General features: G+C 39.3%; 1 protein-coding gene across 1 annotated transcript; it reads right to left on the bottom strand.

The window, feature by feature from the left end:
- Positions 1–7,892: 7,892 nt before the first annotated feature.
- On the bottom strand, positions 7,893–8,489 carry LOC117340372 (protein psiD-like). Its single transcript, XM_033902134.1, has one exon. It carries the CDS (start codon positions 8,487–8,489, stop codon positions 7,893–7,895), a length of 597 nt encoding a protein of 198 aa, XP_033758025.1.
- Positions 8,490–21,317: the final 12,828 nt, after the last annotated feature.

Here is a 21,317-nt window from a genome sequence, read left to right as displayed (position 1 = left end):
ATGACTTGGTGTGTCACTGAAGGACTTGGTGTGTCACTGAAGGACCTGGTGTGTCACTGTAGGACTTGGTGTGTCACTGTAGGACTTGGTGTGTCATGACTTGGTGTGTCACTGTAGGACTTGGTGTGTCACTGTAGGACCTGGTGTGTCACTGTAGGACTTGGTGTGTCACTGTAGGACCTGGTGTGTCACTGTAGGACTTGGTGTGTCACTGTAGGACCTGGTGTGTCAATGTAGGACTTGGTGTGTCACTGTAGGACCTGGTGTGTCACTGTAGGACCTGGTGTGTCACTGTAGGACTTGGTGTGTCACTGTAGGACTTGGTGTGTCACTGTAGGACTTGGTGTGTCACTGTAGGACTTGGTGTGTCACTGTAGGACCTGGTGTGTCACTGTAGTACTTGGTGTGTCACTGTAGGACCTGGTGTGTCACTGTAGGACCTGGTGTGTCACTGTAGGACTTGGTATGTCACACTTTTACTTGGTGTGTCACTGTAGGACTTGGTGTGTCACTGTAGGACTTGGTGTGTCACTGTAGGACTTGGTGTGTCACTGTAGGACCTGGTGTGTCACTGTAGGACTTGGTGTGTCACTGTAGGACCTGGTGTGTCACTGTATGACTTGGTGTGTCACTGAAGGACTTGGTGTGTCACTGAAGGACCTGGTGTGTCACTGTAGGACTTGGTGTGTCACTGTAGGACTTGGTGTGTCACTGTAGGACTTGGTGTGTCACTGTAGGACCTGATGTGTCACTGTAGGACCTGGTGGGTCACTGAAGGACTTGGTGTGTCACTGTAGGACTTGGTGTGTCACTGTAGGACTTGGTGTGTCACTGTAGGACCTGAGAGCTGTACTTTAAATGTCAAAGGAATTTTATTTTGACGTTTTGAAGGAAAAAAGTATGGTAGTTTAGTTTTCTCTGTCAGACTGTAACAGGCCGTGTATAGGACTATGATAAAAACTGACAGGTTCAGCATGATATTTACACCAATTACAGGGTTCAGTATGAAATAATTTCCAAATAAGGATGATCAAATAATGTATTACGTTTGAGTCATTACACAAGGCTCTGTTGGAATTTTCTGTACCAGTGTTCCTTAATGGTCTAGCTATTATCATCATCTCTCGTCAATAAACCATATCTATACAGCAGTCATGGAGACTGAATGAAATCGGTGACATGTGGGGACAGCGATGAACATTATCTTATAATCCTGGACTATAAGTATAATTGGATGATGGAGTTATCTCCCTCTTGCCAGTCAGTATGTATTAATTACCAGACATTGTCTCTCTGTACAGATAAACACATAGACCAGGTTCTGACAGTGATTTTGTTTTGTTGAGTGGAGTATTTTTCTGATGTTTTGTGGTCGTGATAGACTAGGTTCTGACAGTGATTTGAGCTGTTGATTCGGGTATTTTTCTGATGTTTTTCGGCCCGTGGTATAGACTAGGTTATGACAGTGATTTTGTTTTGTTGAGTGGGGTATTTTTCTGATGTTTTCCGGCCCGTGATAGACTAGGTTCTGACAGTGATTTTGTTTTGTTGAGTGGAGTATTTTTCTGATGTTTTCCGGCCCGTGATAGACTAGGTTCTGACAGTGATTTTGTTTTGTTGAGTGGAGTATTTTTCTGATGTTTTGTGGTCGTGATAGACTAGGTTCTGACAGTGATTTGAGCTGTTGATTCGGGTATTTTTCTGATGTTTTTCGGCCCGTGATATAGACTAGGTTATGACAGTGATTTTGTTTTGTTGAGTGGGGTATTTTTCTGATGTTTTCCGGCCCGTGATAGACTAGGTTCTGACAGTGATTTTGTTTTGTTGAGTGGAGTATTTTTCTGATGTTTTCCGGCCCGTGATAGACTAGGTTCTGACAGTGATTTTGTTTTGTTGAGTGGGGTATTTTTCTGATGTTTTCCGGCCCGTGATAGACTAGGTTATGACAGTGATTTTGTTTTGTTGAGTGGAGTATTTTTCTGATGTTTTGTGGCCGTGATAGACTAGGTTCTAACAGTGATTTGAGCTGTTGATTTGGGTATTTTTCTGATGTTTTGTGGCCGTGATAGACTAGGTTTTGACAGTGATTTTATTTTGTTGTGTGGGCCGGGTATTTTTCTGATGTTTGCAGCTCTTGATTGTGCCCCAATTCCTAATGACACATCTAATTTTTAAGTCAAATTCACAATATTTGCAGTTCACTTTCCCAATGCACAAATGATTTCACTCTACTGTTATTTTGGTGCATTTCTTTTACTTGGAATAAGATCAGTTCAGAAAGGAACCAGAATTGGACTCCAATCCTAATGACAAGAAGTCAAATGCTTTGTTCCTGAACTGATGACCTATTAGCCCTGGGGAGGGTCTAGACAGTACTGTTGTCATGGAGATGAGGACTCTAGATTCCAGTCTGGAAACGATATTATTGGAGCTGTAGAAGTGAGAATGACCATATTGAAATGTACTCTAACACTCTCTAATATTATTGACAAGTTATGGTCCGTGCCTGGGGCATGTTAGCCGCTGTCGAGTGTTATAATTTGTCACATCAGGTTGGTAATCTGACCTCTGGTGATGTTCTTTTGGACAATTGTCTGATCATGCTCGTAAAATAGGGTAACTGTGCATGTTTAACCTCCAAAGTCTCCAGTACATGATCTCGTGTCAAAGTCTCTGGTACATGATCTGATGTCAAAGACTCTGGTACATGATCTGGTGTCAAAGTCTGGTAAATGATCTGATGTCAAAGACTCTGGTACATGATCTGATGTCAAAGTCTGGTACATGATCTGATGTCAAAGTCTGGTACATGATCTGATGTCAAAGACTGGTACATGATCTGGTGTCAAAGACTCTGGTACATGATCTGATGTCAAAGACTCTGGTACATGATCTGATGTCAAAGTCTGGTACATGATCTGGTGTCAAAGACTCTGGTACATGATCTGATGTCAAAGACTCTGGTACATGATCTGATGTCAAGCTCTGGTACATGATCTGATGTCAAAGTCTGGTACATGATCTGGTGTCAAAGTCTCTGGTACATGATCTGGTGTCAAAGTCTCTGGTACATGATCTGATGTCAAAGACTCTGGTACATGATCTGATGTCAAAGTCTGGTACATGATCTGGTGTCAAAGTCTCTGGTACATGATCTGGTTTCAAAGACTGGTACATGATCTGATGTCAAAGACTTGTACATGATCTGGTGTCAAAGTCTCTGGTACATGATCTGGTGTCAAAGTCTGGTACATGATCTGATGTCAAAGTCTGGTACATGATCTGGTGTCAAAGACTCTGGTACATGATCTGATGTCAAAGTCTGGTACATGATCTGGTGTCAAAGACTCTGGTACATGATCTGATGTCAAAGTCTGGTACATGATCTGATGTCAAAGTCTCTGGTACATGATCTGGTGTCAAAGACTCTGGTACATGATCTGATGTCAAAGACTCTGGTACATGATCTGGTGTCAAAGTCTCTGGTACATGATCTGGATGTCAAAGTCTGGTACATGATCTGATGTCAAAGTCTGGTACATGATCTGGTGTCAAAGACTCTGGTACATGATCTGATGTCAAAGTCTCTGGTACATGATCTGGTGTCAAAGACTCTGGTACATGATCTGATGTCAAAGTCTGGTACATGATCTGATGTCAAAGTCTCTGGTACATGATCTGGTGTCAAAGTCTGGTACATGATCTGGTGTCAAAGACTCTGGTACATGATCTGATGTCAAAGACTCTGGTACATGATCTGATGTCAAAGTCTGGTACATGATCTGGTGTCAAAGTCTCTGGTACATGATCTGATGTCAAAGTCTCTGGTACATGATCTGATGTCAAAGACTCTGGTACATGATCTGATGTCAAAGTCTTCTGGTACATGATCTGGTGTCAAAGTCTGGTACATGATCTGATGTCAAAGTCTGGTACATGATATGGATGTCAAAGGACTCTGGTACATGATCTGTGTCAAAGCTCTGGTACATGATCTGATGTCAAAGACTCTGGTACATGATCTGATGTCAAAGTCTCTGGTACATGATCTGATGTCAAAGTCTGGTACATGATCTGGTGTCAAAGTCTCTGGTACATGATCTGATGTCAAAGTCTGGTACATGATCTGATGTCAAAGTCTCTGGTACATGATCTGGTGTCAAAGTCTCTGGTACATGATCTGGTGTCAAAGTCTGGTACATGATCTGATGTCAAAGACTCTGATACATGATCTGATGTCAAAGACTGGTACATGATCTGGTGTCAAAGACTCTGGTACATGATCTGATGTCAAAGACTCTGGTACATGATCTGATGTCAAAGTCTGGTACATGATCTGGTGTCAAAGACTGGTACATGATCTGATGTCAAAGACTCTGGTACATGATCTGGTGTCAAAGTCTCTGGTACATGATCTGATGTCAAAGTCTCTGGTACATGATCTGATGTCAAAGACTCTGGTACATGATCTGATGTCAAGCTCTGGTACATGATCTGATGTCAAAGTCTGGTACATGATCTGGTGTCAAAGACTCTGGTACATGATCTGATGTCAAAGTCTGGTACATGATCTGGTGTCAAAGTCTCTGGTACATGATCTGGTTTCAAAGACTGGTACATGATCTGATGTCAAAGACTTGTACATGATCTGGTGTCAAAGTCTCTGGTACATGATCTGGTGTCAAAGTCTGGTACATGATCTGATGTCAAAGTCTGGTACATGATCTGGTGTCAAAGACTCTGGTACATGATCTGATGTCAAAGTCTGGTACATGATCTGGTGTCAAAGTCTCTGGTACATGATCTGGTTTCAAAGACTGGTACATGATCTGATGTCAAAGACTTGTACATGATCTGATGTCAAAGTCTCTGGTACATGATCTGGTGTCAAAGTCTGGTACATGATCTGATGTCAAAGTCTGGTACATGATCTGGTGTCAAAGACTCTGGTACATGATCTGATGTCAAAGTCTGGTACATGATCTGGTGTCAAAGACTCTGGTACATGATCTGATGTCAAAGTCTGGTACATGATCTGATGTCAAAGTCTCTGGTACATGATCTGGTGTCAAAGTCTCTGGTACATGATCTGGTGTCAAAGACTCTGGTACATGATCTGATGTCAAAGTCTGGTACATGATCTGATGTCAAAGTCTGGTACATGATCTGATGTCAAAGTCTCTGGTACATGATCTGATGTCAAAGTCTCTGGTACATGATCTGATGTCAAAGACTCTGGTACATGATCTGATGTCAAAGTCTCTGGTACATGATCTGATGTCAAAGTCTCTGGTACATGATCTGATGTCAAAGTCTCTGGTACATGATCTGATGTCAAAGTCTCTGGTACATGATCTGATGTCAAAGTCTCTGGTACATGATCTCGTGTCAAAATCTCTGGTACATGATCTGGTGTCAAAGACTCTGGTACATGATCTGATGTCAAAGTCTCTGGTACATGATCTGATGGTACATGATCTGATGTCAAAGTCTCTGGTACATGATCTGGTGTCAAAGACTCTGGTATATGATCTGATGTCAAAGTCTCTGGTACATGATCTGATGTCAAAGACTGGTACATGATCTGATGTCAAAGTCTCTGGTACATGATCTGATGTCAAAGTCTGGTACATGATCTGATGTCAAAGTCTCTGGTACATGATCTGGTGTCAAAGTCTCTGGTACATGATCTGGTGTCAAAGTCTGGTACATGATCTGATGTCAAAGACTCTGATACATGATCTGATGTCAAAGTCTGGTACATGATCTGGTGTCAAAGTCTCTGGTACATGATCTTGTGTACTATACTTATAAAATGGAAGAACTTTTGGTAGCTTTAATGGAAATAGAATTTCCTGTAGCATGCAGCTGATGATAACATTGTCATGGGAAGGGTTAAGGATCTTTTGTCATAAACAATGACTTTGATACAGTTACAGCTAGGGATATTCAAATTACTCAGAATCATAATCATACAATGAGCTTTTTAACACACTACAAATATCCATCAAAATTAATGTCCCCCTCTTTGACAACTAATGTTGGCCACTTTGACATGCTACAAATACCCATTGATTGTAACTGATCAATCCAGACCCATAATATGTATTAATTTTGTGTATTCTCAACCTAATTAACACTCTATGCATCAATGAGTGCCTTTGACCTTTATTACTGTCATTATGGTATACTGAGTTCCTTTAATTCAGGATTTAGGGCCATTCAATACCATATGACAATGATTATTGATGGATTTCTTGGTTAAAAAGAAAAAATGATGATCGAGGTATGAAAAGTTCGAAAAAATATCTAACTGAGAAATGAACAACACCAGTATTTCTCATTTAAGGCCTCGATAACATTATCATTCTGACCTTAATATTAGATCAATAAATGAAATTGTTGGAGATCCTTTGGGTGGAGTAAGCTCATTAAAGTTGTTAAGTCTCCTCGGTAAACCTTGCTAATTACCTCCCAATCAATGAGTTCACACACAGTACTCGGTGAGTGTGGCCTGATCTGATCAACCTGATTAACCCATGTCTTTAGACCTGTCTCAGGATTTCATTAAAATCACTTGCCATCAATTTATAATTTTGTCCCTGTCAGATTTTAACAAGAATTGCGAGCTTTATTCAGGAATGCAAATTTTATTGTTGTAATGGAAAATATTTTTGTATTGAATGACGTTGCTTTCATTATTTTGTCATTATGAGATGAAATGTTTGAAATTGTTTAAGAAATGATTTACTTTCATATTAAGAAGAATTAAGTTGGAAATTCAAATGTCCATCAGTATAGATAAAGTTGACTAGTCATGTCAGAGGTGACATCAGGTCAATGATGAGTGTGTTATAGGACAAATAAGGTCGGGGATTAATTAACAGTCCGAGGATCAGTCAGCATCTGTCACTCTACGTTCCTTATACATCACCTCGCTGTCTCAGCCTGAAAATCTTTTTATCAATATATTGAAAATTGGAACAGTTGAATTTAACAAGTTCAAAGCAGAAATATGCCTTCTTAATCCAGATTACTCAGGATTACAAGATTATCATTAAATTTGCATAAAAGTTGCAGCATAACTGGACTGGGCTGAACCCTGGTGATCAGAGTAGCTCAAATGGTAAGGGCGTCTGTCTAGAGTTCAGAGGTCCCGATTTCGAGTCCCGATCTGGTCGTTACATTTTCCGACTTCTCTTATAAAGGCGTAAACCATGTGCATGTGATTTAAAAAAAAATGTAAAACTTCCCTTAAAAATGAAACAGAATAATAAATTATATTTTGTTTTAGATGTCACCCAGGGGCATCTGGTCTACTTGTCCCGTCCTGGACCAATTAAAGTAAAGAGAAAATACAGGCAGTATTTACCAGGGTTTCAAAAATAGGTGAACACATTTTCTTTGCTGGAAACAAACTTGTCTACATTACCAGTTGTCTATTGTTTCTAAAGAGGGAGGTAAATGGAACATCCAGATGGTCCAGTATTCTAATGAGTATTACAGGTGGTAATGCGAGGGAGGTAAACAGAAGAGAATGTAGAATTCTGATGAGTTTTTCAGGTGGAGGCTGTTCGGAGGGTGCTGGTGCATGAACTAAGGTGACAAGTTTGTCATTGTTACTTGCCTACTTCCTGTAGGTGTGGGAGGTCAAGGTCAATAGAGGTACCAAGGTCGTTGGGAGTGGGAGGGAAGCTGTTTGCTATGATATACATCACAAACATTGTGTAGTTTATTCTCAATTTACCTACCAGACATATCATCCCAATTTCAGATTCATCAAGTTCTAAAGTTCAGCATCATTCTAAACTCACAATATCAGACAAGATTTAAACTCCATAATGTCCATTGTTGATATTAATTGAGATACAAAGACAGGTGTCATTCATCTCTCAAAGACAGGTGTCATTCATCTCACAAAGACAGGTGTCATTCATCTCACAAAGACAGGTGTCATTCATCTCACAAAGACCGGTGTCATTCATCTCACAAAGACATGCGTCATTTATCTCACAAAGACAGGTGTCATTCATCTCACAAAGACATGTGTCATTCATCTCACAAAGACATGTGTCATTTATCTCACAAAGACAGGTGTCATTCATCTCACAAAGACAGGTGTCATTCATCTCACAAAGACAGGTGTCAATCATCTCGCAAAGACAGGTGTCATTCATCTCACAAAGACATGCGTCATTCAACTCACAAAGACAGGCGTCATTCATCTCACAAAGACAGGTGTCATTCATCTCACAAAGACAGGTGTCATTCATCTCACAAAGACAGGTGTCATTCATCTCACAAAGACAGGTGTCATTCATCTCACAAAGACAGGTGTCAATCATCTCACAAAGACAGGTGTCAATCATCTCACAAAGACAGGTGTCAATCATCTCACAAAGACAGGTGTCAATCATCTCACAAAGACAGGTGTCAATCATCTCACAAAGACAGGTGTCAATCATCTCACAAAGACAGGTGTCAATCATCTCACAAAGACGTGTTATTCATCTCGCAAAGACAGGTGTCATTCATCTCACAAAGACAGGTGTCATTCATCTCACAAAGACAGGTGTCATTCATCTCAGAAAGACAGGTGTCATTCATCTCACAAAGACAGGTGTCAATCATCTCACAAAGACGTGTTATTCATCTCGCAAAGACAGGTGTCATTCATCTCACAAAGACAGGTGTCATTCATCTCACAAAGACAGGTGTCATTCATCTCAGAAAGACAGGTGTCATTCATCTCACAAAGACAGGTGTCATTCATCTCACAAAGACAGGTGTCATTCATCTAACAAAGACAGGTGTCAATCATCTCACAAAGACAGGTGTCATTTTGGCAGTTTTTCTGAGATGAATAAAAGGAGGACATGTTATACACTATAATATAATGTTATTGAAGTTTATATTAACTTGACATAAGTAATTAGAAAATGATAATATTGACCCTGATATAAGAGATAAGACTCATTCTCATATACTTATTGTTCCTCCGATCCTGTCGTCATACCTAATACTATCTGTATGTATCTTTGTAAAGATAAAAGATTAACAGCTATAACCTCCAAACTGAATATAAACTAGGATTGAAATTTGAAAGTCATTTGTTTTGAGGTTTTCATGATATTTGTATGACCTTGACAAAATCCTTCAAGGTGAAAAACCTGTAATCATGTTAAACATCAGCCCTGGGAAATATTGGTGAAATCATTTTACACAAGTGTACGTGAGGGTGTTGTTATAGCCATAGTGTATCCATGTAGTACATTTACTATGAATGAAAAATTACAAAAAACTTAAATAATTTGTTTAAAAAACTAAATTCTAATCGAGAATGTGTCTTCTTATTCCCAAGCTTGCTGTAAGTTTCTTGTAAATTTTTCATGTAGGTTTAGATCGAGATATTAAAAAATATGTAAGTGTAAAAAATTGGTATGAGTTCCTTGTGAAGTTCACGAGGAAGTAATTCTCATGATGGAATCTTTCCAGTTGTCTTCATTATTGATAAACAGTACTTGTTCCGTCGCCAAATTCTTGATCTCAAGGATGTAGAAACACCCGATTTCAATCTCCCTGTCATTTTTAGGTGTGCAAATCATTGATCCTATCCATTATCATAACACTATTAAGGTATCTCTGGATTCAAGCACCCAGACGACTTGATTGTATCCATTCATCTGCATGGCGACCAGGTTTCTGGGAAGAGGCACCTGACTTGAAGGTCATTTGGTTTGTGTTATGAATTCTGACTTAGATGATATAAACTTGGTGTTGGCTTCCTCCTTGACAGTAAATAAGCCAAAATGAATTTCTGGTCTCCGTGCTCAGGTCTGTGTGAGTGTCTCCTCTATGATATATTTGGTATTGGAACAGATAACGACCTTGAGGGTTTGTACCATATCTATCCAGTATTAAACCCATGCCTGGTAATAACCAAGTCCATGTCTATTTAACATCCTAAACAATGCTATTTCACCTCCTGCTTTGTGTGAAAGTTATGTGTTGCCCAGTGAACAACATACAGGACCGCTATATGCCCTTCAGAGCAATTAGGATTAAATGTTTTCCCAAAGACACAACCACAACAGCACAGATTGATCTGTTTCTCAGCTTTCTAACACTAACTGACACTGGTATATTATAGACAATGGAAGCTGATATGGGGAAGAGAAAGGAAGGAAAAAGGGAGAAAATGTATGATATAGACGATGGAAGCTGATATGGGGAAGAGAAAGGAAGGAAAGAAAAGGGGAGAAAGTGTATGTTATAGACAATGGAAGCTGATATGGGGAAGAGAAAGGAAGGAAAGAAGAGGGGAGAAAGTGTATGTTATAGACATGGGGAAGAGAAAGGAAGGAAAGAAGAAGGGAGAAAGTGTATGTTACAGACAATGGGAGCTGATATGGGAAAGAGAAAGGAAGGAAGGAAGAGGAGAGAAAGTGTATGTTATAGACGATGGAAGCTGATATGGGGAAGAGAAAGGAAGGAAAGAAGAGGGGAGAAAGTGTATGTTACAGACAATGGAAGCTGATATGGGGAAGAGAAAGGAAGGAAAGAAGAGGGGAGAAAGTGTATGTTATAGACAATGGAAGCTGATATGGGGAAGAGAAAGGAAGGAAAGAAGAAGGGAGAAAGTGTATGTTATAGACAATGGAAGCTGATATGGGGAAGAGAAAGGAAGGAAAGAAGAAGGGAGAAAGTGTATGTTATAGACAATGGAAGCTGATATGGGGAAGAGAAAGGAAGGAAAGAAGTGGGGAGAATGTGTATGTTATAGACAATGGAAGCTGATATGGGGAAGAGAAAGGAAGGAAAGAAGAAGGGAGAAAGTGTATGTTATAGACAATGGAAGCTGATATGGGGAAGAGAAAGGAAGGAAAGAAGAAGGGAGAAAGTGTATGTTATAGACAATGGAAGCTGATATGGGGAAGAGAAAGGAAGGAAAGAAGAAGGGAGAAAGTGTATGTTATAGACAATGGAAGCTGATATGGGGAAGAGAAAGGAAGGAAAGAAGAGGGGAGAATGTGTATGTTATAGACAATGGAAGCTGATATGGGGAAGAGAAAGGAAGGAAAGAAGAGGGGAGAATGTGTATGTTATAGACAATGGAAGCTGATATGAGGAAGAGAAAGGAAGGAAAGAAGAGGGGAGAAAGTGTATGTTATAGACAATGGAAGCTGATATGGGGAAGAGAAAGGAAGGAAAGAAGAGGGGAGAAAGTGTATGTTATAGACAATGGAAGCTGATATGGGGAAGAGAAAGGAAGGAAAGAAGTGGGGAGAAAATGTATGTTATAGACAATGGAAGCTGATATGGGGAAGAGAAAGGAAGGAAAGAAGAGGGGAGAATGTGTATGTTATAGACAATGGAAGGTGATATGGCCGGGGAAGAGAAAGGAAGGAAAGAAGAGGGGAGAAAATGTATGTTATAGACAATGGAAGCTGATATGGGGAAGAGAAAGGAAGGAAAGAAGAGGGGAGAAAATGTATGTTATAGACAATGGAAGCTGATATGGGGAAGAGAAAGGAAGGAAAGAAGAGGGGAGAAAGTGTATGTTATAGACAATGGAAGCTGATATGGGGAAGAGAAAGGAAGGAAAGAAGTGGGGAGAATGTGTATGTTATGGACATGGAAGCTGATATGGGGAAGAGAAAGGAAGGAAAGAAGAGGGGAGAAAATGTATGTTATAGACAATGGAAGCTGATATGGGGAAGAGAAAGGAAGGAAAGAAGAGGGGAGAAAATGTATGTTATAGACAATGGAAGCTGATATGGGGAAGAGAAAGGAAGGAAAGAAGAGGGGAGAAAGTGTATGTTATAGACAATGGAAGCTGATATGGGGAAGAGAAAGGAAGGAAAGAAGTGGGGAGAAAGTGTATGTTATAGACAATGGAAGCTGATATGGGGAAGAGAAAGGAAGGAAAGAAGAGGGGAGAAAATGTATGTTATAGACAATGGAAGCTGATATGGGGAAGAGAAAGGAAGGAAAGAAGAGGGGAGAAAGTGTATGTTATAGACAATGGAAGCTGATATGGGGAAGAGAAAGGAAGGAAAGAAGTGGGGAGAATGTGTATGTTATGGACATGGAAGCTGATATGGGGAAGAGAAAGGAAGGAAAGAAGAGGGGAGAAAATGTATGTTATAGACAATGGAAGCTGATATGAGGAAGAGAAAGGAATGAAAGAAGAAGGGAGAAAGTGTATGTTATAGACAGTGGAAGCTGATATGGGGAAGAGAAAGGAAGGAAGGAAGAGGGGAGAAAATGTATGTTATAGACAGTGGAAGCTGATATGGGGAAGAGAAAGGAATGAAAGAAGAAGGGAGAATGTGTATGTTATAGACAGTGGAAGCTGATATGGGGAAGAGAAAGGAAGGAAAGAAGAAGGGAGAAAGTGTATGTTATAGGCAATGGAAGCTGATATGGGGAAGAGAAAGGAAGGAAAGAAGAGGGGAGAATGTGTATGTTATGGACATGGAAGCTGATATGAGGAAGAGAAAGGAAGGAAGAGGGGAGAATGTGTATGTTATAGGCAATGGAAGCTGATATGAGGAAGAGAAAGGAAGGAAGGAAGAGGGGAGAATGTGTATGTTATAGACAATGGAAGCTGATATGGCCGGGGAAGAGAAAGAAAGGAAGAGGGGAGAAAGTGTATGTTATAGACAATGGAAGCTGATATGGGGAAGAGAAAGGAAGGAAAGAAGAAGGGAGAAAGTGTATGTTATAGACAATGGAAGCTGATATGAGGAAGAGATAGGAAGGAAGGAAGAAGGGAGAATGTGTCTGTTACAGACAATGGATTGTTGTTGCCGTGTAACTGTTTATTTATATCGGTGTTACAGACAATGGATTGTTGTTGCCCTATAACTGTTTATTTATATCGGTGTAGAGGTGACCACCCTCCTGATGGATGGCACACTTTGTGTGGTAAATCATACACCACTAGGGTAGACAATGACTACAACAGATGCTGCTGTATATATACCAGTCTTAAGGAGTACAAGCGGGGTTCAATTAAAAAGCTACAAGAATCTTCCCTATTTTGTGTCAAACTTAAGAAAATCAGTTTCTTTAAGATATTTAAAACATTGGTATTGAAGGAATGGTTTGTAGATTTGTTATATGGATGATGCAGCGTAACAATAATGAATAATGTTACATGTAGAATACTATCTTTCTGAGCTCTTCATTGCTTAAAGGTTTGGGGAATTTTTGTGTTTTCTGTTTTAAAATTAAATAGTTTTTCTGTTACTAATAGTTATGAGGGGAAAAACAGAATGATAAAAAATCATAGAAACAAAAAGTTGTATTTGTCTGAAACTGAAATTACTGTAATTTTATACCTACAATGATTGTAAGTTTACATACAACAGGTACAAATGTATCTCCATTGAGATAAAATGGTTCCAAAACAAACATGTAAAGGAGCCAGAATTGAGAGTCTGCTGTATGCTTGTTTTGCCTACAGCCCCACACATGTAGACTGATGTCCCTCCATTTGATGTGTGCGTGCCAAATCTAGACTGTTTCCGTTCTCCTCCCCAATGTTTTCTGTCAGATTTAATAGCCGAACTAAAAGGTTTGATTTCAGTTTGTTTATTGTGTCATGTTGATATTGATTTTACATGATAAGTCAGATATCAATTCACACATTCTATTTATCATTTTTATAACAGTAAATAAAAACAGATATTTAGTAATTTATCCAACAGCAGATTTTGGCCTTCTGTAAAGTCTATCCATCTCAATGAAATGGATACATAGAAACTGATTATGTCTCAAGGTCAGAAACATCGTTTGGAGACTGAAATCAGAAACGTTTATGTCATACATAGTAATCTTTTCAATTTCAAGGCTGAGATTTCTAACAAGGGAGAAGGTAGAATGACAGATGGCCTCCCTGGGCCTCTTAGTTTTGTAGTCACATGGATCATTGACTTAGACAGCTTGTTTGTTTGGGCTTCAGAGTTACTAGTTCATTTCAAACAGCATGGCTGTTTCCATTCTCAGGTCTCCAGAAAAAAAATTTAGGATTTAAAAATCAACTGGTCCAGAACAATGGTTATGTTGCTAAAAAATGCTTTGAAACATTTGTGTATGAAGTAAACTGCAGGACCTGTTCTATTGTTTTTTAGGTGCTGTTGATGGCCAGATTCCCTTTTAATGTTTGTGTTGGGCCTTTCACTGTCTGATTTTCTTTTAATGGGTTTAAGGTCACCTAGGAGACGAAGTCTCTATAAGTCACTCAATCGTCTTTGTCTGTTGTCCTTCTGTCTGTCATAATGTCCACTCATAAACAATTTACATTTTTAATTTCTTCTCAATAACCAAGAATCTTAGAGACTTAATATTAGGCATATAGCATGCTTGGATGAAGGGCTATCAAGATTGTTCAAATGAATGACATTGACCTTCATTAAGGTCACAGGGGTCAAAGATGCTAAACTCTTTAAATAACTTCATCTTACTAACCAAGAAGCCTTGATGATTGATATTGAGCCTGTAGCATGCTGGGGTGAAGGGCTATCAAGAGTGTTCAAACTAATGACCTTGATCTTCATTCAAGGTTATAGGGGATCAAATATGCTAAAATCTTCTCTCTAAGCAAGAGGCCTAGAGACCAGATTTTGGGCCTGTATTATGCTTGGGTATTGACCTCAGATTCATAGTCACTAGAATCAAATCTGTCAAAATATATCAAAACTCAGGTGACTGTTAAGGCCCCATCCCAAACAAGTAGACAAGATTCTGAGTTAATTGTTTAGCTAAAAAAGGTTTCTATGCTTTGCATAATAATAAAGTTTTCATTTCATTTTGAATATATTTTAGTGGTCCAACAATAGGATTGAGCATGAGGCTTTCCTGAAACTCTCTCCGTGGCTTCCAGCATTCTGTTAACAGTTAAAGAGATTAAATACATTATAAACATGCATTATATTTCAACTCATCTCACAACACTTGGGTAGATTGTTATGAAATAAAATGATTAAGACTGGGTTAATATTTTCATGTTTTACAAAATTATATTATTTCATGTGATATAATGTCTGTAGATAAATAGATACAAAACTTTGCAATATTGATATTTAATATTGTTGTATGTTTAAGTTTGTTTTCTAAATGTGTGCCGTTTCCTCCATTACAGGTTGTCGTACTAAGAAGACAACTCCTGTTGAATCAGTAAGTCCGGATGTGGTTTATTATTTTATTTCTCACTGAATCTTTGTTTCTGGAACTGCCAGACATGTTGGCCAAAAAAGCAGAGCCAGTATTATGTGTTGATGAAATGACCCCAAGGGTCACTTCATAATGGTGGTCAAAATACAGTACTCCAGTCCAGTTACATACCTAAATTACACCTGGGCTCAGTCTCACAATGTTCCCAAATTACACCTGGGCCCAGTCTCACAATGTTCCTAAATTACACCTGGGCCCAGTCTCACAATGTTCCCAAATTACACCTGGGCCCAGTCTCACAATGTTCCCAAATTACACCTGGGCTCAGTCTCACAATGTTCCCAAATTATACCTGGGCTCAGTCTCACAATGTTCCCAAATTACACCTGGGCCCAGTCTCACAATGTTCCCAAATTACACCTGGGCCCAGTCTCACAATGTTCCTAAATTACACCTGGGCCCAGTCTCACAATGTTCCCAAATTACACCTGGGCTCAGTCTCACAATGTTCCCAAATTACACCTGGGCCCAGTCTCACAATGTTCCTAAATTACACCTGGGCCCAGTCTCACAATGTTCCCAAATTACACCTGGGCCCAGTCTCACAATGTTCCCAAATTACACCTGGGCTCAGTCTCACAATGTTCCTAAATTACACCTGGGCTCAGTCTCACAATGTTCCCAAATTACACCTGGGCCGAGTCTCACAATGTTCCCAAATTACACCTGGGCCCAGTCTCACAATGTTCCCAAATTACACCTGGGCTCAGTCTCACAATGTTCCCAAATTACACCTGGGCCCAGTCTCACAATGTTCCCAAATTACACCTGGGCTCAGTCTCACAATGTTCCTAAATTACACCTGGGCTCAGTCTCACAATGTTCCTAAATTACACCTGGGCCCAGTCTCACAATGTTCCCAAATTACACCTGGGCCGAGTCTCACAATGTTCCTAAATTACACCTGGGCCCAGTCTCACAATGTTCCTAAATTACACCTGGGCCCAGTCTCACAATGTTCCTAAATTACACCTGGGCCGAGTCTCACAATGTTCCCAAATTACACCTGGGCTCAGTCTCACAATGTTCCTAAATTACACCTGGGCCCAGTCTCACAATGTTCCCAAATTACACCTGGGCCGAGTCTCACAATGTTCCTAAATTACACCTGGGCCCAGTCTCACAATGTTCCTAAATTACACCTGGGCTCAGTCTCACAATGTTCCCAAATTACACCTGGGCTCAGTCTCACAATGTTCCCAAATTACACCTGGGCCCAGTCTCACAATGTTCCCAAATTACACCTGGGCCCAGTCTCACAATGTTCCTAAATTACACCTGGGCCCAGTCTCACAATGTTCCCAAATTACACCTGGGCTCAGTCTCACAATGTTCCCAAATTACACCTGGGCTCAGTCTCACAATGTTAATTATCTTAAGGAAATTCCTTAACTTCAAATTTCCCATAGGAAAGCACTAAACAGTTTAAGAGTGCTTTCCTATGGAAAATTTTAAGTTAAGGAACAATAAGGAAACCAGTGCCATAAACAAATGTTATACATAACATAATCTTTATATGAAAAAAAAGGTTGAATGAATTTCTGATATGAAATGACTTGAATAAATTTACAAAGGGTGTCTATCATGACTGACATCCAAGACTGGTAATATGCCAGTATGTTTACAAATAGTATCCGTCATGACTGTACGGCAATGAGTCCATGACTGGTAATAGGCCAGTATGTTTACAAATAGTATCCGTCATGACTGTACGACAGTTACTCTAAGGCTGGTAATACGCCAGTATGTTTACAAATAGAATCCGTTATGACTGTTTACAGCAATGAGTCCAAAACTTGTACTAAGCCAGCTCCCATGTCTTTGGTAGTTTAGTGAAAATACAAATTATATTTTACAGTAAAAAAAATCGCACATCAGCTGACTTCAAGGTAAGTGTTTTGGTTGCAGGTCTTATTGAGAGAAAATTGCAGATGACCTTGACAACAAGGAAGAAAGTTATTGGGTACAGTTAATAAAAGATAATATACGATTAACATTTCCTTCAACCTTTGTTTCTGTCACAAAATGTAGGACACAATGAAATTAGTATGTTGAAGGTCGTAAATCAAAAACCACTTCCTGCTTCATAACTGTACATGAGGGATGAGGTAACAATACTGTGCCACATTTTGAAGTATTGTCTCGACTTGTAATATCCTGTTCTCCAGACAATCGGAACATAAACCTAAAGTCACACATATACCAGACGATGACCTTTGACCTGTTTATGTCCCTGACCTCTGACCTTTTAATGCTATGATTACTACCTGAGCTTGTTTGAGTTAAGCAGAAAAAGACATAAACAATTTATTTTTGGCTTCTTTACATATTGCAATTCTCCTGTAGGAAAATCCCATTGTTTTCTTTAAAGACTGTGAAATGTTAAGTTAAATAGTCATGATATCTTATGATTCATTTATTTATTAGACTTAATATGATGATTGTAAAAGGTCACTTGAATATTGAGTTTCATTGTGTCTTGGACGGTAGAAGTAGGTACATACTGTAAAGCCTTATTGTAGTGCCACCAATTGTCTCTACCCTGAAGGTAGGGAGTAAGAATTATGTCTTGGACGGTAGAAGTAGGTACTATGTATACTGTAAAGCCTTATTGTAGTGCCACCAATTGTCTCTACCCTGAAGGTAGAGAGTAAGAATTGTGTCTTGGACGGTAGAAGTAGGTACTATGTATACTGTAAAGCCTTATTGTAGTGCCACCAATTGTCTCTACCCTGAAGGTAGAGAGTAAGAATTGTACCTGCCTACCCTATTGTAGTGCCACCAATTGTCTCTACCCTGCAGGTAGGGCGTAAGAATTGTACCTGCCTACCCTATTGTAGTGCCACCAATTGTCTCTACCCTGCAGGTAGGGCGTACGAATTGTACCTGCCTACCCTATTGTAGTGCCACCAATTGTCTCTACCCTGCAGGTAGGGAGTAAGAATTGTACCTGCCTACCCTATTGTAGTGTCACCAATTGTCTCTACCCTACAGGTAGGGAGTAAGAATTGTACCTGCCTACCCTATTGCATGATCATAAGAGGCGACTAAATTCTAAACAACTTTCTCCTTCCGTCAGTTCCGTGCTATCACAAGGAGACAAAACACACATATACCACATGCCATATACCATATGCATCTTGCACACAGGGGAGGCCGTCCTTAAATGACTATAACTGTTAATAGGATATTCAACAAAATAAACCCAAACCAAACCAACACAGGGGAGGCCGTCCTTAAATGACCTTAGCTGTTGATAGGACGTTAAACAATACACGAGAGGCCGTCCTTAAATGACCTTAGCTGTTGATAGGACGTTAAACAATACACGAGAGGCCGTCCTTAAATGACCTTAGCTGTTGATAGGACATTAAACAATACACAGGGGAGGCCGTCCTTAAATGACCTTAGCTGTTGATAGGACATTAAACAATACACAGGGGAGGCCGTCCTTAAATGACCTTAGCTGTTGATAGGACGATAAACTATACACAGGGGAGGCCGTCCTTAAATGACCTTAGCTGTTGATAGGACATTAAACAATACACAGGGGAGGCCGTCCTTAAATGACCTTAGCTGTTGATAGGACATTAAACAATACACAGGGGAGGCCGTCCTTACATGACCATAGCTGTTGATAAGACATTAAACAATACACAGGGGAGGCCGTCCTTAAATGACCTTAGCTGTTGATAGGACATTAAACAATACAAAACCAAGTCAAACCCCCAATTGTCTTGCCCGAGTTTGGCTATCCTAGAGTATTCAGGGTGTTACAGAATCATACAATACCAGCACCAGAACAACATAACATGTAATCACAGATAGATGAAGAATAATTGAAAATCATGTATTCCCATATATATAACTGAAAACAAAGAGTATCTTGTAGTTCCTAGGACTGTATGTAAATGAAAGCTCCTTGTTTCTTTGTGATTGTTGATGGGGTAGAGTCTAAAACAGCTGTCAGACTTCCGGGCAACTGGAAATTAAATAGCTGTCATTCTAACAATTCCTGGGTAGGTCTGAGAGACCACAGTAATTGGCTGGTAGATATATTCCCTTTGAGCTAATTGACCTATCAGGTGTCTAGAACAATTAATCACGAGACCAATTTTTGGAAATCTTGATCAGAAACTGTCAGAGTCGATTTCTCTCTTCACATACCATCTCTGTCACAATGCAAATATACATTTCATACAGATTTATTCTCATTCCATGACTTTCAGATCTCTTCTCTGATTTCCCTGTTCTGGACAGGTTTTGATTTTCATTACGTCAGATTTTTCAATTTCGTCCGGTCAATCTGATATTGGTTAATATATCAAGACCTCGATCAAGTCAAACTTCTTATATCACCTGATATTATTGAGGAATGATCGACTCCAGCAATGATGTTTTCGTAGTCAACAGAAATTCATTATAAGTTAAGTTTGATGTCAATATGTTTTTCAGAAAATTCAAAAGTTCTTACATGTATCTAATTGTGTTGAGATTGTGTTACTGGAAGGTGAAATGTAATATTGAACTGCCTACCAACTAGAGAGACCCGTCATAGTAAAGATATCAGTGGATTCCATTAGAGTGACATATTCCTGACATTAACAGACACAGTAGTTAATATTTTGAAATTGGAATTTGAAAAACAGAAACATTTAAATATTGAAACTGTAAAATTAATATCAATTAAAGATTTAATTTGAACATGATTTCAAATAACGAATTTAAAAAGAAACAACAGTTCAAATTCAGACAAAAGAATTTGAACTGAATGTACCAAAGTTATTTTCAGAGTGTTGTGTAAATCATAAAGGACAGGTGTTTTTTTGTCTGTTTTGTCCGTTTTTTGCCCTTTTCTTTTCATTTTTTTTTTTTTTTTTTAAATTTTGAAATATTTTCAACAGTGTTTTATTTCAATTAATGATATATTAAACTTATGACAAATTTGAGTGGAATCAAAACAAGAGGAGCTGTTGTTGAGGAAAGCGACAGTAAAACAATGCCAGCAGACAGTAGATTAAATCTTAGTGCCAAGGATGAAATCAAATATGGAATGACAAAAAAAAATTTGACAATCAGCAAATGGTGTCTTTTTTTCAGAATTCAATTCATTACTGATTATATTTCCTTTAAGAATTCAGACAAACAATTCACTGTAATACATCTCCTGACAATCATAAAAATGATTTCAACAGTTGAGAGTATACTTACTAGAACAAAATCTCTGATTCAAGTTCTTATAAGCAGTGTGTATAATTATTTTCTCTGGCTTACCTGATGAAAGTATATTTATCTTTACACTTTGAGGGGGGTGGGGTAGGTTATTTAGCCAGCATTTAACTTGCAATTTTAGTAATATAATATATTGTAACTGTGTAAACCTGTACAACAGTTTTGTGATAAGTAAGTTTGTGCAGCATGTACAGTTTTTAAGTGAACAAAAATGAAAATAAAAACCTGTTGTAGTAACGGAGGTAACCGTTTGTCTCGAGGAATTTGTAATTTACTTCTGAGATTACTTTTACCTTTTGTTGTTCCTGATGCACAAACCACATGTCATGCTCGGCCATTGTCGGCCATCAGGGGTGGGGAATGGCAGGTGCTGTCATGGTTACGACCAGATATGATGCCCTCGACAGCTTTATGACCATTTTGCATTGTTTTGGGATGGAGAGTGCATTTTTTGGCTGTTTTAGTGGTACTGATGAGCTTCTCTGTCTGTCTGTATAGAAAAGATCTGTTATGTTGTCTGTGTAGAGGATAGTAACCCACCACCAGCTGTCTGGTAGGTCTGTCTGTGCAGAGGATAGTAACCCACCACCAGCTGTCTGGTAGGTCTGTCTGTAGTAGAGGATAGTAACCCACCACCAACTGTCTGGTAGGTCTGTCTGTAGTAGAGGATAGTAACCCACCACCAGCTGTCTGGTAGGTCTGTCTGTAGAGGATAGTAACCCACCACCAGCTGTCTGGTAGGTCTGTCTGTATAGAAGAGATCTGTTATGTTGTCTGTAGAGGATAGTAACCCACCACCAGCTGTCTGGTAGGTCTGTCTGTGTAGAGGATAGTAACCCACCACC

Source organism: Pecten maximus, chromosome 13 (assembly GCF_902652985.1).
Source record: "Pecten maximus chromosome 13, xPecMax1.1, whole genome shotgun sequence".
Taxonomy (NCBI): Eukaryota; Metazoa; Mollusca; class Bivalvia; order Pectinida; family Pectinidae; genus Pecten; species Pecten maximus.
Note: the sequence above shows the minus strand (reverse complement) of the source record. Positions and strands in the feature narration are given on the sequence as shown.

Bases quoted from the DNA above. Each gene is read 5' to 3' on its own strand.
- LOC117340372 (XM_033902134.1), bottom strand. From the start codon at position 8,489: ATGATTGACACCTGTCTTTGTGAGATGATTGACACCTGTCTTTGTGAG.